At 37.0% G+C, this 16,985-nt stretch overlaps 1 protein-coding gene across 1 annotated transcript in view; it reads left to right on the plus strand.

The window, feature by feature from the left end:
* Positions 1 to 14,752, plus strand: part of SH3BGRL (SH3 domain binding glutamate-rich protein like) — an 83,045-nt gene extending 68,293 nt beyond the window's left edge. Inside the window, exons 3-4 of the mRNA XM_008571929.1 lie at positions 5,461 to 5,541; positions 13,419 to 14,752. Of these exons, the coding sequence (XP_008570151.1) occupies positions 5,461 to 5,541; positions 13,419 to 13,451 (114 nt within the window). The 3' untranslated portion in view covers positions 13,452 to 14,752. The remainder of the gene's footprint in view (positions 1 to 5,460; positions 5,542 to 13,418) is intronic.
* The last annotated feature ends 2,233 nt before the right edge of the window (positions 14,753 to 16,985 follow it).

Consider the following 16,985-nt stretch of genomic DNA (forward strand, 5'->3'; position numbering starts at 1 on the left):
TTCATTCCCCCCCCCCCCCCCCTTGCAACACTGGAGTATTCTGAGGTTGTCTGTGTACTTACTTTACTAGTGAATTATGTACCTTCAAGTGTTTTCTTGCTGCTCTTTAGCATTGTCCTTTTTCAGATTGAAGAACTCTCTTTAGAATTCCCTTAGCTTTTGATTGTCTGGGAAAGACTTTATTTCTTCTTCATATTTGAAGGTTAGCTTTGCTGGATACAGAATTCTTGGCTGGCAGTATTTTTTCTTTGGCCCTCTGAATATATCATCCCATTTTCTTCTGGCCGGTAGAGTTTCTACTGAGAAATCCTCTGAGAGACATAGTGGGGCTCTGTTGACGGTTATGTGTTTCTTTTCTTTTGCCGCTTTCGGTATACTTTCTTTGTCTTTGGTTTTTAATTATTTGATTATGATGTTTCTTGGGGTTTTCTTCTTTGAATTCAATTTGATTGGCAACCTCTGAGCTTCCTATACCTGGATGCTGTCATCTTTCTCCATACTTGGGAAATTTACAGTCATTATTTCCATGAATATGCTTTCTACGTCTCTTCCTATTTCATTTCTTTTGGGTGTGCCAATCATGCAGAGGTTATTTTGCTTGATGGAGTCCCATAATTGTGGCATTTTGGTTTCCTTTTTCTTATTCTTTTTTCTTTTTGTTCCTCTGATTGGGTAATTTTTTATGTGCTGTCTTCAAGCTCACTGATTCTTTCCTCTGTTTGATCAAGTCTGCTGTTGGAGTTTTCTTGTGAGTTTTTCAGTTCAGATAATTTATTCTTTACTTCTAGAATTTCTAATTGTTTTTTAAATTGATCCTGTTCTTCTGTCGAGTTTTTCATTGTGCTTCTGAACTGTTTTCTAGATATCATTTAATTTTCTATCTGTATTTTCTTGTGACTTCCTGAACTTTCTTAAGAGGGTTATTCTGAATTCTCTGTCAGACTTTTCATAAATCTGCTGTTCTTCTGGGTTCATTGCTGGTGCTTTGTTTCTTTCTTTTGGTGGTGTCATATTTCTCTGTTCTTTTTCAATCTTTGTGTCTTTACATTGATGCCTGTGCATTTGAGGAGATGGCTACCTCTTCCAGGTTTTATATGTGTTCTTTGGTGGTGTTAGACCTTTACTGGTTAATATCAGAGATTTGTCTCTAGTCTGTGGACTTTTTTTTTGTTCTGTGATGAATTAATAGGTAGCATCACTGCTTAAACTCTGCACTGGAACTAATTTGCTATCTTGTGGTTAATTCCCAAATTGGGGAAAACTTACTGTGGGTACTGTGACTTGAGCTCTGTGTTTGAGCTAAAATGCTGCTTTGCTGCTGTTTCTCAAACTGGGAAAGGTTTTTGTGTGGGTTATTTATTTATTTATTTTTTTACTTTTTTAAAAATTTTGTCAATATACAATGTGGTTGATTATTATGACCCATCACCGAAACCTCCCTCCCTCCTCCCTCTCCCCTCTCCCACCCAAGATATGTTTAATTGTCAATCTTTTAGTCACTTTTGGGTCTTGTGGGGTCATCACAGACACAACTGGTCTGTGTGGAAAATCTGGCCCAAGACTGAATCTTTCCCACAAACTGCACCCCCACAGTTCTCTTACCCTGAGTGGTCTCCACTGTGTGGCACCCATGCTGATTGAAAGGCAGTTCAGCTGCCTACATTATACTCCAGTGCTCCCCTAGTGGGACAGCTTCCCACTCGACATGCCAAATATTTCCTGTTGGGCAGGCACAAGTTCCTTGCAAAGACTCACTGACATGTGGGTGGTTCCTTCCTCCCATTGCTGTCTTCCTTCACTCCTATGTAAGTTCAGTAGAAGCTCGCTAGTGGCTTTGCTGGTCTGGGAGATGTAGACTTCAAGTAGCTTCATGCAAAGTATGTGGCTGCAGCTTTACCATCTCCTGGTAGCTGCTCCATGTGCTAGCAGCTGCTCCCTGCCTTTTATCATGCCAGCCCTGGAAGGGGATGGGGCTTCGAATGACTGGAGTGGTCCCTCCCACCTCTTGCTGTGGCCTTTCATGCCTTCACAAACTCTGTAGACTTCTCTTTTTTCCCAGAGCTCCAGGAATTTCAGGATGGCAGTTTTTCATTTTAATAGTTGTAAGTTGATTGGTTGTGGGGTGAGAGACACTAGGGATCATCTATTCTGCCTTCATGATGATGTCACTCCTTCTAAGTCCTTCAGCTATTCTTTTAGATAATGAAACCTCAGTGCCTGTATAGTTATTTGAAATTTCTGCAAATCATTGAATCTCAGGGGCTGGGAGAGGCCTCAAAGGTCATCAGTCCAGTGTAAGCCAGCATATGTTGTCTTAACCTCTCCTCTTTGAAGCATAAATTTCGATTGTTTGACTTTTGGAAAAAAACACACTTTGGATCATAAGGGTACATTTGAGAAACCATATTTACTTGGCTTACTTGTCCCTCAGAAGCCTCACTGCAGAGGAATGGAGTGTGTTATAGAAATAAGGCAAGTACCACTGAGAAATGGGAATATGGAAATGAAGGGGCAGAAAGTGAGACTCAACAAATCAAATAAATATTTGTTAATGGAAAAATAATTTGTCTTCTGTTGAGTACCTGTTTGTGCCAGGCACTGAGTTAGAAGTTTAATAACAATAAGAATCAAGATTTGTCATTTTACAAACTCTTAGAGAGACGTGTATATAGTAATAATTCATAAAAAAACTAGTATGTCAGCTATTGTCACAATTTTTCCTCATACTATTCCTATGAGATAGGTATTGTTAGTTCAATTTTATAGATAAAGAATTTGAGGCCTAGAAGAGGTTGACTGGCTTCCTAAATCACATAACTAGTGAGTAGTAATGCAACTAGGATTTAAACCTAGATTTGTCTAACTCTGAAGCTCCTACTCTATTGAGCCACTGTGTTGTTTATTTTCCTTTTTGCTTAGCGATCTCCTCTCCCTTCTTTTCTTGCTCTATTCTATATTGTGGGGGTCTTGCCTCTGCAAATTACATTTCCTAGTCTCCATTGCAAGCTGACTCCTTATTAGCTTTGGCTAATAATAGGAGGCACTGGTTGGAAGAGTGGAGGGCAGCATGAAGGGAAATGTCAAGATATCTCCTTCCTCCCTGTTTCTAGAGGTGTCCATGACAGTGGCTGCATCTCCTTTGTGGTGCCAATTCTACCACGTGTTCCAGTTTCTGGGCCCTGACTTACTACTTTCTTCACTTTTCCCTTTAAACCTGGTTGTGGTAGCAGCTTCCTGGTGTTGCTAATCTCTGGGTTGTCTTACCACCCTTATTTGCCTTTCTGTTCTTTAATCCTTTATAATTATGTCTCTGTATTAAATCTCTTTATTAAACTACATAAGGGTTTCTCAACCTTGGCACTATTAACATCTTAGGCAGATAATTCTTTGTTGTGGGGGCTACCTTTTGCATTGTAGAGTCTTTAGCAGCAGCCCTGGCTCCAACCCATGAAATACCAGTATTCCCTCAGTTGTGAACAACCAAAAATGTCTCCAGACATTGACAGGTGTCTCCTGGGCGAAAAATCACATCCTGTTGAGAACCACTATCTATGGCTTACGTTGTTTTCCGACTGGAATATGACTGAAACTATTACTCTACCTATATATGTGAGGCTCTTCTATAGAAGATACAAAATTTATAAAGATAATCTTGGTTCTGAAAGCACTTATGTGTGTGAAGAACTAAAACACATTTCCATGAAATGATAATTAATATGATACTAATATATGGTGGAATACATTCTGTATTAATGTTATTGGAATGCCAGAGATGTAAATAAAGTATCTTTAAATTTTTTACTCAGAAGAATTCCTATGTCATAGTCTGTTTTGTTTACTTTTATATTCCTAGCACCAAGAATAGTGCTCGGCACATAGTGGGTCCTCAATAAATATTTGTGGACTAAGTGAGTTAGCATGGCTTAACTAAGAACCTGATTTTCTTTTTTCTCAGATTCACAGACCCGTTTGTGTTTGCTAAGTCTGGGGCCAACAAATGATTATATACTGTACTTTAATCCCAAAATACTTGAAATAGAAGCAACTAGATTCCCCTACATAGCATTGTATGACAGATTTCAATACAGTTGAAGACTTGCTTTCTTTCACAGAAATCTAAAAGCTGACATGGGTTGTTTCTATTGCTTTGATGATAATAAGAAATACCTTCTGTATGACTCCTGAATTCTTTTAAACTAGTGGCTGAGTGTAGATATGATACACACACACATATATGGCTTTGAGTAGCTTAGCAGTCATGTGTCTTAGTTTGTAATTGGTGTCAGGATTGAGTCAGTTTCACTTTTGAATAGTGAACTCAAAGAGGATAGGAGGCTGGGCATATATGCCAGTTGTTTAGGATTCATTCTTTTGTCAACATCTACAGTACACAAAAAGATGCCTTGAATCAATCCTTGGGGAGAGATCAAATGGCTCTAAACAATTCTGACTGTGTTAAAAGAAAGTCCAAATAAGAAGAAAATTACTATTCTGATGTTTTTTGGGGTGGGGTGCAAACTTTTAGGGTCATCAATGTTTTGAGAAGCTCTAAACTTTATATCTTCAAATCCTTCAAATGCCTGGAAAAGAAAAGGTGCTTGAGAAAAAAACCTGTAATTGGTAATCTGTCGGTGAGGCAATCTCTGGAGAAGTCAGCAAGTCACAAGTGCTTTTCAGCTCTAATAAATCAGCCAAAATGTCAGGCTTATCTCTGTGTGTTCAAAAATCAAACAAATTAAGACCAAGTGCAGACAATAGCTATGGTTTCTAAGTATGTTTGCTGTTGATTACAAGTCATTGTCAAATTTAGGGAGTCTGTTTGTTACTTTTACAGAATGCTTGGTGGGTTAGAGGATGATTAAGTAGAAAGCTCAACCAAATTCAGCTGAGTGAGGCTTTTGTTGGACCCCTAGGTTCAAACCTCTTAGTGGTTTGGTAGCTCTTCTGGTCCTATTTCTTGAACATCTCATTCCCTTCCTCAAAGCACAGCACAGATTCACTATTCTTCTGGCCTTGGACATGACCAGTTAATATGTGGCCTACTGTAGGCTATGAGAAAATCTCTTCCTAAATGAATAATGGAATAATGGAAGAGAAATATGGTGCACTGGAAGAGCACTTTTCTACCAGAAATAAGCAGTCTCTTACTGGTGAATAGTTGGCTATTTGGGGCAGTGGAGGAAGCTGCAGGCATATTTCAATTCTATGTGATATGGTATTAACCATTCTGAAGTTTCTGCCTCACAGAACAGCATACTTTCTAACCCACATTAAATGGGATCCAGAAGCCTTGCCTCTATTACTCCTTCCAGAATTTTAGCATTATAGAAATTAGTTAGCCTCTCTTCCCCCAAGAGGTAGCTTATCCTGGTAACCAGTTAAGTCATTCTGAATAAATTTCTTTTTTTCTTTCCTGCGTTGGTTGTATGTTACTAATTTTTCTTACCTTCTTTCACCAAGGACTATGATGCCTTCTTTGAAGCCAGAGAAAATAATGCAGTATATGCCTTTTTAGGCTTGACAGCACCACCTGGTTCAAAGGTATGATTCTTTTTTTTCCTTCTTTATAGGTCATTTTATTGCTGCTGGGGCTTTTAATCAGTAAGATTTACACCTTTATTTAAGTATTCAGATTAAATCAGAGGCAGGGCATCATAGCTAAAAGTTCCTGCTCTACACACGCTTAATCTTTAGGGCAGACAGATGTGCATAATCAAATACATATAAATGTGTTTATGATATAGGTGGAGTGACTTCCCCCATCAAGCTGCCCATGGCAACAAATATCTCATTGACCCACTCAAAAATAAGTGATTAGCAATTTTAAAGACCCCATTATTCCAGCTGTCATGCAAGGATCTAAATCAACAGCAAGCGTCTTAGTTCATGGTAATCTCCTTGGCAACATTAATTGTCTTTGTGTGAGAGCAAATGATAAAGTCAGATATTCAAGTTAACTATAATCATTTGCATTGCAAAACTGGTCACTAAATTGCTGGCTAAATTTGGGGCTTTTTTCCTGCCAACACAAGTCAATTTTTTAAGAGGCAGCGTTCCCAGGGAAGACCAAATAAAGAAAGGAAGCACAAATGAAATTCCGTATCTAATGAAATGTCTCAAAGCTATGGATTTTAATATACCTTTGCCTTTTGCAGTAGGTCTTCTCCACATACACTGGCTTAATTAAAATGTATGTCTCCTGCTCTGTCATTTTATGTTTTGCTCGTAGCAACTAATCTTATGTTAAACAGATTCTTCGAATTCCAGCTCCATCTCTAATTTTGAGAATCTGTGTTATTGCCCTTTTCACTAGAAACAATTTACTAGCATTGTGTTTGCATCACTGTGAAATCCTGTTTCCTTGCCAAATTTTCTTTTCCCATGGATAAAATGCTATATTTTAGGCTTTATATAATTTGAGTCATAATAAAAGTTAGGTAAAGCACTTTTATTTAAATACATTAGTAAGACCCAAGTTAAGTCAGGGAATTCAGTGCAGATTAGAGGAAGTATGACAAAGGATATGTTTTCTGTGGCTGCTGATTCCCTCCCCTTCAATTAAAATTAGGGTTCACTTATTCATTCAATAAGTATTTATTGTCAAGCACTGACCTGACATTAATCATTGGGAAAATACAGAGAATACAGCACAGTTTCTCCATTTAAACTGTTCGTAACCTAGTGAGGGACATGTCTACAAATAATTATATAAATATGTCTACAGATAATTATAATTCATGACATACTGTGGTAAATGCTATAGAATTGGTGAATAAAGCGCTGTAGAAGTCCAGAGGCAATAGTCATACATTTCTACTAAGGAGACTGGAAATGGTTTCATGGAGGGAGTGGCATTTGAGCTCTTGGGGATCCCAAAATTTTGAAGTGACAGTAAGGCAACTTTCACAGAGGCAGCAACAGAAACCACTGCATCGGAGTGTAGCTGTACATGATGATATATTCAGGGAGCAGAGTGTAGTACAGCATGGCTCCAGAATAAGGCATTTTAAATAGAGGAGGTAGAATTAGGAGGTGAAATAGACTAGGTAGGTTGGGACCAGATTATGATTGATGTGCTAGGTAGTTTCTGCTTTATCCTATAGGCATCTAAAAGTCATGATAGGGAATGATGAAAGGAAATGATGTGATTATCTCTGTATTTTAAGATGTGATTTAATCTGTGTCACAAGAAAATAAATTTGGTAGCTGTATAGATTGTAAAACATTGGAGAAATGAGATATTAAATATAGACAGACCCATTAGAGAATGCCTTAAGGGTCCAGAAAAGTGATAGAGAGGACCTAAAGTGGGATGGCAGTCTTGAGAAGGGAAAAGCGGATTTAGGAGGCAAAAAAATCATGCATTATATGATTTAGCAATTAATGAGATGCTTGTACATGTAAAGAACTGGGAGGGATTAAAGTTCTGTGGGGCCTGTAACCTGGGTGATTGGGAAATGAAGCAAAGGTTATGGAAGAAACAGAAAAGTGAATGATCTAGGGAAGGAGTTAGTGTTGGAAAAGAGAGGACATATGATGTTTTTCTGAGAGTGGGGGGACTGAGGAGAGAAGGATAAAAGTAGACAGAAATTTTATTGTGTGGGAAAGTTAGGGAAATTCACAATTGAAAGTGTCTTACCTTCAAGTGTGAGGAAGGAAGAAAAGATATCTGCTCAGAGTGAGGGTAAATTTGGGACATTAGAACCTTGAGAATTGAAAGGATTCACTTGTTGAAAATGCTAGTAGTCCAAGGAGTAAGCGAATATGAATGGAAGGACAGATGAGCAAGGGCCCGGCTGTAGTTAGAACTGATGAGCCATATGGGGAGCTGGTCAGCTTGGTTGTAGTGTTTTTTCCATCATTGTTTAAGCCTGGGAACAGGAATAGAGTAAAAGGACAGCAGATGTTGTGAAGGATTGGACAAGCAGGAGTTGACAGATTGGGTTAATAAGAGGTCTGGAATTGGCAATAGACACGAAGGGTGGATTGGTGATAGGGAGATTTTGAGTGTTAGTATTTAATGTTTTTTTTTTCCCAAGACTAAAAGTGATAAATTTGATATCAGATGATTATTTTTCTATCCTTTAGCTCAATTTTCAGAATTTCCCTTCTTTAGCAGGACAGTGAGCCTTCCAGAAAGAACTGGCTGAACAGAAAGTACACCAAATAAGAAATATAGCTAGTTAACCCACATTGGAAAAATGCACTGATAATAAAAGAAATATGATAAAATGAGATAAAATTTTCATCTGAGAAATAAGCAAAAATAAAATGATAATATGCAGGGCTGAGAAGAGTGCATGAAAACAGACACTTTAATATATTACCGAAGGTAGTACAAATTGGTGCTCCATTTTAAAAACCAGAATGACAGATATGTATCAAGAACTTCCAAAATGTTTATACTCCTTCACCCAGTAATTTCACATTAAGTATTTGTAAAGCTACTTATTCTACCCATAATCCTGCCAACTGGGCCAATTGTGGCGCTACAGCTAATGTCAGCGTCCTGCTGACTACGCCAATTGTAAAGCTACTTATTCTGCCCATAATCCTGCCAACTACACCAATTGTAGGGCTAGGTCTGGGTGTGGAGCTCACAGACCCCTCAAGCCCATTGTCCAGACTGGGTCACAAACCCTTCACGCTTCAGGCTGAGTCACCAGACCCCTCACATGCAGGTCTATGAGCTAGGTAACTGGCAAACAGGTCCTTGGGAACCATAGGTTGGAAAGCATGGCGGCGCAGAATGGCATCCACCTAAGGCAGTAAACTCCAGCCAAGGTGGTGGTGCCGTGCGGGTGCACTAACTCCACCCACACATAACCTATTCACAGCAAATGCTCAGCAAGATTCTGAACATCTGAGAGGCCCTGACCATTTCCCTATATTTTCCCAACAAGAACCTCCAAAATGTTTATACTCCTTCACCCAGTAATTTCACATTAGGCATTATAGTCTAATGAAATAATGCTATACATGGAAAAAAGCTTTATGGATAAATCATGAATCAAAATGTTATTTATAATCTTATAATGTTGAAAACAAGTTAAATGTTTAACAGGAAAGAACCAAATTAATTCATCCACTAAGTTTAATTTATGGATTAAAATATGAACGAAAGTGTATTCTAAACTTTGACAACCAGTTTAATGTCCAACAACAGGGTCAACAAAAATAGTTTGTCCACTGAATGAATTTGTGCTGTCATTAAAAAGTGATATTTTGTGAAAGGATATATTAAAATGAGCTACATAATTGCTTTTATAGTATAGCTAACATTCTAATTACATTTAAAATCTATGCATAGGGCAAAAAGGAGACTGACAGGAACCATAACTAATATACATATTTTTCTCCCATTCTTTATTTTCCAAATAATTAGCATGCATACTTTTTACATTTAAAAATTATTGAAAACTATTGCACTGGAGAACTTGATATTTAAAAGTGTTCTGTGGCAAGTATTTATATAAAGCAAGGAATTCTTCTGTGGAAGACAAATAATTTTAATAGTCTTTTATCTATTTGACGCACTTAAAGCAAAGTATAGTTACTATTACTCACTCTATTTTATAAATAGAAAAGAGCATTTCCTAACACTGGCATTTCTTACTTTGCAGTGGAGGTGATGGTTTTGAGATACAAAATAAAATAACTGGTATTTTTATTTTAAAATAAAAATCTAGTGATGTTCACACTGGGAGGAAATGACCCCTCTGGAAAAGGCATTGTTCATTAACATGTTGAACAAATAGAGGGTGCTGGTTAGAGAAATGTTCTCATTAGCTTTGGTTGAATCACCCTGCTCTAAGGAGGGGCCGTGGAGACTGCCACTGCTGTGAGATTTGAGACAATCGTATTTCCACTGAATTCTTCCTATTCTAACTGCATCTCCAAGAGAGATTGTATGTTAATAATACTTAGCTAGACTCATCCATGTTGCTGAAAATGGCAGAATTTCATTCTTTTTTTGTGGAAGAAAATTATGTTAAGTGAAATAAGCCAGACAAGGAAAGAGAAATACCACATGTTCGCACTCATAACTGGGTGCTAAAAAAGAAGGAAAGAAAGAGAATGAAAGACAAAGAAAGAAGAAAAGAAGGAAGGAAGGACCAATACATTGAACTTTCAGAAGGAGCAAACAAACCTAAGGATACTAGAGATGGGAGGAGGCAGAGTGGAGGTTTGGGGAGGGATAGGTTGGGTAAAGGGCATAAAGAAAAATCACGATTTGTAATAATGAATAGGCTTATAATAAATAATAAAAAAATTTTAAAAATAATACTGAGCTATGGTCTAGGCAAAAAAGAGGACGGGAGATAAGCAGGAAAGAAGGATGGATGCCTGCAAGGGGCCAAACACTGAGCTAAGTGCCTTCCATGCCATTTTACAGAGGGGGAAACTGATACTCAGGTAATTTAAGTAATTTGTCCAAGGATAGATAATAGAGTAGCAGAGCTGGAATTCGAACCTAGGATTACCTGAGGCAAAACCAGTGCATTTATGGAATGATATTTACATTGGGAGTAGGCAGGGGAGAGCAGCACCTCATATGCTTGTTTCTAAAGCTTGCTGGTTGATTAGATGACTTATGATTCTATAAATATTGACTTTTTTAGGTAATAATAAAGCTTATTTTTAAATTTATTTTTATTAGCATATTCATTGTCACAAATCATACTTATTCTTTATGCCCCTTATCCAATCTCCCCCTCTCCCTTCCCCTCTTTTTTTCCCTCCCCTTCCTCTCTTCCCCTTCCCTCCTCCCCACTCTAATAACCATAGATTTGTTTTCTTCATCTGATAGATTAACTGTTCCTCTGTTGGTTTATTGCCTAGATGATCTGTCCAGTCCTGAGAGAGGTGTGATCAAGTCCTCTGCTATTATCCTAAATAAGATGCGTTTTCTATTACTCTGGAGTGTGCTTTGGGGGGAGAGAGGACCTCTACTTTTTTTTTCTTTTTTTTTTGGTCCCTGTTGCTGCCTCTCCTTGTGTCAGTGCAGTTGAGAGTCTTGCATGCCATCTTCACGATGGCTATGACTGCTGCTATAGAGACTAGCTGCTTTTGTGGCAGCTGTGGCAATCGCGGTGGCTATGGTGGGCAACCCACGTGGAAATGGTGTTTCTGGTGTGCTCATTACCTGGTTGTGACTGGCTTCAGTTTCCCCCAGCTCCATACCTTAGGACCCTGGTGGGGCCTGGGTTGGTGGCAGCAGCTTGCCTAGTTGTAGCTGGGTTCAGCTTCCCCCAGCTTCATGCGTCAGGACCCCAGCAGGGCCCCAGAGTGGTGACAGCAGCTTGCCTACTTGTGGCTGGATTCAGCTTCCCCTGGATCCATGCCTCAGGACCCCAGCAGGGACCCAGGATGTTGGCAGCAGCTTGCCTAGTTACAGCTGGGTTTGGCTTTCCCCGGCTCCATGCCTCAGGCCCCTGGCTGGACCCTAGGGTGGTGGTGGCAGCTTGCCTAATTGTGGCTGGGTTTGGCTTCCCTTGGTTCTATGCCTCATTCTAAGATGTTGTTGCAGATCAGTTGTGGGGGAGGGGTAGAGGGAAAGGGTTAGGGAAATAGGGTGAGAAGAGGAGGAAGGAGGAGGAGCATGATCAAAGCCCATAGCACCCTCCTCATTCTGGCAGGGGAGACCAGGGGACTTCTAGCTCAATCATTGCTGGGCTAGATGCAGATGTCAGGGGTGTGTGGCTGAAGCCCTCAGCCCCCCACTACCCTGGCTTGGAAGCCCCGTGACACTTCCTGTGGCAGCTCCGTGGTCATCACTGGGCTGGTTGCAGATGTTGCGGGGGAGTGGCTGAGGCCGTCAGCCCCCCACTGCCCCAGCTCTGGAGTATAGGGTGCTTCCTGCAGCTGCTCAGCGGTCATCACTGGGCTGATTGTGGATGTTGGGGGGGTGTGGCTGACTTTCAAAGTGTTAATATATTGAATCAAAGTGTTATATATAATTCTGAACTTTACATATTTACATGAATAAAACATAATTAGAAAAGTAAATAATTTAATATGATGTATTCTAAGGCCAAATTACAAAGAATTTTGAATTGCCTTTTGTTTTGGATGTCTGTACTAGTAAATTTCTTCCATTAAAAAAGATAACACAGCTATAGATTTTATGACAAATTACAGCAAATATTGATATGCTGTGGCTTTAGGAAAGTAGGCTGCTTCCAAAATACTAGTTACTCGGAGGTGTTAGGTGCTTATAGGAAGAAGGACTTCACATTAGGTCATATTTACATTATTATGCAACTGCTTCCCCAACTATATATGCTAGGCTTTTAAGCTGTCTTAGTAGAATATTTATCATGGTGTGTGAGGAAATTCTTGAAAGCTTGTTCTATAAAATGAACAAAATTCATAATGTGAGACTAAGATATAAGACATATTCATTTTGACAGTTAAACACTATGTTAGAAGCTTCAAAAGAGCTTAGGGACTTTTTCTTTTCTTTTTTCTTTTTTCACTAGGCATTTTAGGTGAGTCAATAGTATATATTATCTGTTTTGTTAAGGATGTATTAAAAATGAATTATGGTGTCCTTTCTCATTTTCTTCTTGCCTTCATTTTTGCCTTTTCTGTGGTAAAACTCTAGCATCTCTTTCTGCTTTTCCCCTTCTTTTGGACCTAGAAACAGACTCATTTTGGAATAGTCAGCTGCTCCTGGCTCCTCCTGAGACTGTGAAGCATTCAATTCCTGACAGGTGTTTAGAGTGATATTGTCTAGCATACTTGATTTTTACAACTTAAGTCTGATGTTTCTTTTGCCAGAGTCACTATTGCCACCCATCTTTAGTTCAGCAAACTTTTATTTGAGGTTTATTTTGTATGAAATTCTATGTTGGGCACCAGAGCACACATGTAGGTCAGAGTTCCGGTGCTGGAGGTACTCACTGTCCAGAGGAGAAGGGGGACAACCTGATCTCTGTTCATGCGTAATGTCATGAAACATAAAAGCAACAATATTTTAATGAGTAGCATATTTTCTAAGCAATTTAAACCTTAATTAAACAAAACTCAACTAACTGAAAACTGTAGGAATAGTGGGTTTTTTCTTTTTTTAGAACAGTGTTTTTGAGCACTCTATTTTTGAGAAAAATTGCATAAAAAGGAAACCAGCTATTTTTAAATCAAATATCAATTATGACTGTAAATCACTTGCTTTTATTAAGTTATTTCAAGCCATTAGTAATGATTAGGCAGTATTTTATTATATCTGTTTCTAGACAGCAGTTTCTACTTTATAATTTTTCTATTAGGAATTTTTGAGCAATCTTTTCTGGGGGCAATTACTCTGCTTTTGAATATTCTTAGTAATTTGAGTTAATGCAGTCTAACCAAAATACACATGGATGTCTTCTTTGCAATATTCAAACTTATCTGTTTTGTTTTGTTTATCATTTCAGGAAGCAGAAGCCCAGGCAAAGCAGCAAGCATGAAACTTAAGCATTCTGCCTTTTAAGCATCTTGAAAAACAAGTCTCCGTTGCTTTTATACAATAGCAAAATTATCTTGGCTTCAAAAGAAATAGGCTTATTGTTGAAATAATAGATTAGTTGGTGATTTCACATGCAAACAATCAAAATGAATACATAATTAAAATGTGAACATTATGGTGAGGAGAATGGGAGATGATAATAAAATTTTAAGTAGATATCATAGAATAGTATTGTTATCTGCCAAGGCATTTTTAGGCACTTCAGTGATTTTTACAAAGCACCCTATGCCTTTTTTGGTATTACTATTGCAGCTTACGTATATCTGCAGCTTAATGTTGAGGAATTTAAAAAAGAGAAAGAGAGAGAGAGAGAATATCTGTCTCTTGTTCCCAAATTGCCTCATTAACTTACTGTACAAGAATAAGTAACTTTTTGATGTGATGTTATTGTGATTAAAAAGTACTTGCAGGAAATGTTTATGATATGTTAAACATTGTAATTTCCTGCGATAATTATAACATTCCCAGTCTTTTGTAGATGAAACTTCTATGTATTGAACCACATGTTATTCTGGCTTCTGAATGTAGCCTATCATTGCATACAGAATACATGACTTTCCACAAAAAAAAAGCAATAGATGCATTCAGTTGACAAGTTCCTTGTTTAACTACATAGCTATGATGACATCATGTTTCTAAGTTGCTTGACTCATTGAAATACGCATATGTATGTCATGGAAGTGGAATGGCAAGGAAGTTTAAAATGGCATCTTCTGCAAAGAGCTCAGACTTTTAATTAAATATTTTAAAATAGGTTGGCATTCATTGCCCAAGATTGGTTTTCCTTGAGTTTTCACTAAAAGAAATCTTAGTGGTTTTCCCCCTTTAAAGCAAGTTGTGATCATAAACGCCACTATCTCTCAAATATCTGACCTTTTTGTTTCAGTTTAGGCATATATTGTGTGAATGCATTAATCGATCTTTTATATGCCTCTATTCCAGTGAAAAGCACAAGTATCAGATGAAAAGGGAAACTAAAAATATTAATTCTGAAGACTTCTAAAAAGATAAAAAATATGGCATAAATCACTTACCCAGAAGATGTACATATTGTACTTTAGTTCCATACTACTTTATTACTAAAAGCAAATACCTTTTACTTTCAACTACTTTATCATATCCATTGTATGCAAGTCTGTACTCTTTGCCAAAATCAACATATAATGAAGACATGGGTTTGTTTATGGTGATTCAAACTTGATGCAATGCTTTAAAATAAACTCAGTACTTTTAGAAACATAATTTATGTGTTCCTGGAGTTTCTAAATAATACTAGTAATTTTAGGTGATTAATAAATTTTTTTAGAGGGTTGGGAAGGAGACAAGAGAAAATAACAAGGAAAACAATTTGAATGCAATTTCTAAGTTTTCTTTTTAGGGCTCTGAATTTTGCAATACACACTGGAATCAAAAGCACTATTCCACTGTTCAGTTTATAAAAATATAAAGAGAACTGTAGAGAAAACAGGGTGCTTTGTGACAGATTCTGGAAAATGCTAAAACATTATCTTAGCCAATATTTTCTCCTGAGCTTTATTAAATGCTATGGATGATACTTGCAATATTCTATGTGGACATTTTGACTTTTAATATCAAATAAGTTAACACTGTCAAAAACAGGCATTCTTCAAAAACAGATGCATTTTTGAGTTGTTCATATCTATTGGACAGTACCTTAAAATGAACATACATATGCATATATTTAAAGTAAAAGAATGGATTAAGTCTTCTTAAATTAAAATCTTTCATTTTGTCAACTGAGAAATACACGTCTGGTAGATACAAGAAAAACAAGTGAAATTCTGAATACTAAGGTGAATTTTATAAGGAACTGTCACAATATTTGCTTGGAAAATATAATCTTTGCTACTTGTTACATTCCATTTGGCATGTTTCTGTTTGTAAGACAGACCTGCTAATTTCTTATTTCTAGTTTTAGAGCTGATTTGCTCTTAAGAATGTTTTACCTTCAAGAAGATTTCCATTTTCCCAAGCAATATAAATTGGTTGTTGATTGTATTTTTAAATGTCAACATTTCTTTGGGAATCTGAGTGTAGGGGTAAAGATAATTTTGAAACAGGTTGTTAATTACTTGCTTAAGAAAGTCTAAATACAGAGATTTTAGTGAAGTCAGGTTTCATTGCACATATTCCATTCATTCAGTGAAGGGAAAAAGGAAAGTTCACATGGACTTTATCACCCGGTTGTAGATGTTGAAAATGTAGAAAGGTTGACACTGATCTTATTTTTTTCTATGTAAAACAGATATTTATTTTCTTTTGAAGAGTTCTAGTAAAACTGATTAAGAGACATTCACATTAGATTAAAAGTCTGTTATCATATATATGATTTGAAAATATGTTCTCCCATTTCATGGGTTGTCTTTTGTTTTTCTTGAGGGTGTCTGTTGAAGTACAAAGTTTTTAATTTTAACGAAATCAATTTATCTATTTTTTCTTTTGTTGCTTCTGCTTTTGTTCTCATACTTACAAAAACATTGCCTAATCCAAGGTCACAAAGATATACTCCTATATTTTCCTCTAATAGTTTTATAATTTCACCTTATATGCTTATGTCTATGATCTATTTTGAGTTATTTTTTGTATATGATATGGGATGGGGATTCAAGTTCATTCTTTTGCATGTGGATATTTAGTTATCCAAGCACCATTTGCTGAAGACTATTCGTTCTGCATTGAATGAATGCTCCTGACACCTTTGTGAATAATTAGATAACCAAAAATGAAAGGTTTTTTTTTTTTTTTAAAAAAACCTATTTCTATTTTTTAAAATTTTTTGACAAATTATAATTGTATAAAATTATGGGGTACAAAGTGATGTTATGATGTATGTATAAAGTGTGGAATGATTGGATCAAGCTAATTAATATATCTGTCACATTAAATACTTACTATTTTCTCCTGACTAATTGCAATTTTGTACCCTTTGATGCTTTGAGATGTTTCTCCCCATTAGCCCTACCTCACAGCCTCTGGTATCCACCATTTGCTCTCTGATTCTATAAGTTTGATTGTTTTAGATTCCAAATACTGCATGTACTGATGAGAACATTCAGTATTTTGTCTTTCTGTGTCTGGCTTGTTTGACTTCATATAGTGTCCTTCGGGTTCATCCATGTTGTTGCAATGACAGAATTTTCTTTTTAAAGGCTAAGTAGTATTCCATTGTATATACATACCATATTTTCTTTATTTCTTCTTCCATTGATGGACACTTAGGTTGATAACATAACTTGGTGATAGTAAATAATGCTTCATGTAAGGATATATTTGTAGACACTCAATTCTATTTTAGTGGTCAATATGATACTGTATTATATGTGTACATATGCCAGTACCACACAATTTTGATTTCTGTGGCTGTGTGGCATGTTCTGAAATTGGAAAGTATAAGTCCTCCAACTTTGTTCTTCCTTTTCAAGATATTTTTTTGGCTCTTTGAGATCCCTTGCAT

This window comes from Galeopterus variegatus, unplaced genomic scaffold, assembly GCF_000696425.1.
Source record: "Galeopterus variegatus unplaced genomic scaffold, G_variegatus-3.0.2 Scaffold735, whole genome shotgun sequence".
Classification (NCBI taxonomy): Eukaryota; Metazoa; Chordata; class Mammalia; order Dermoptera; family Cynocephalidae; genus Galeopterus; species Galeopterus variegatus.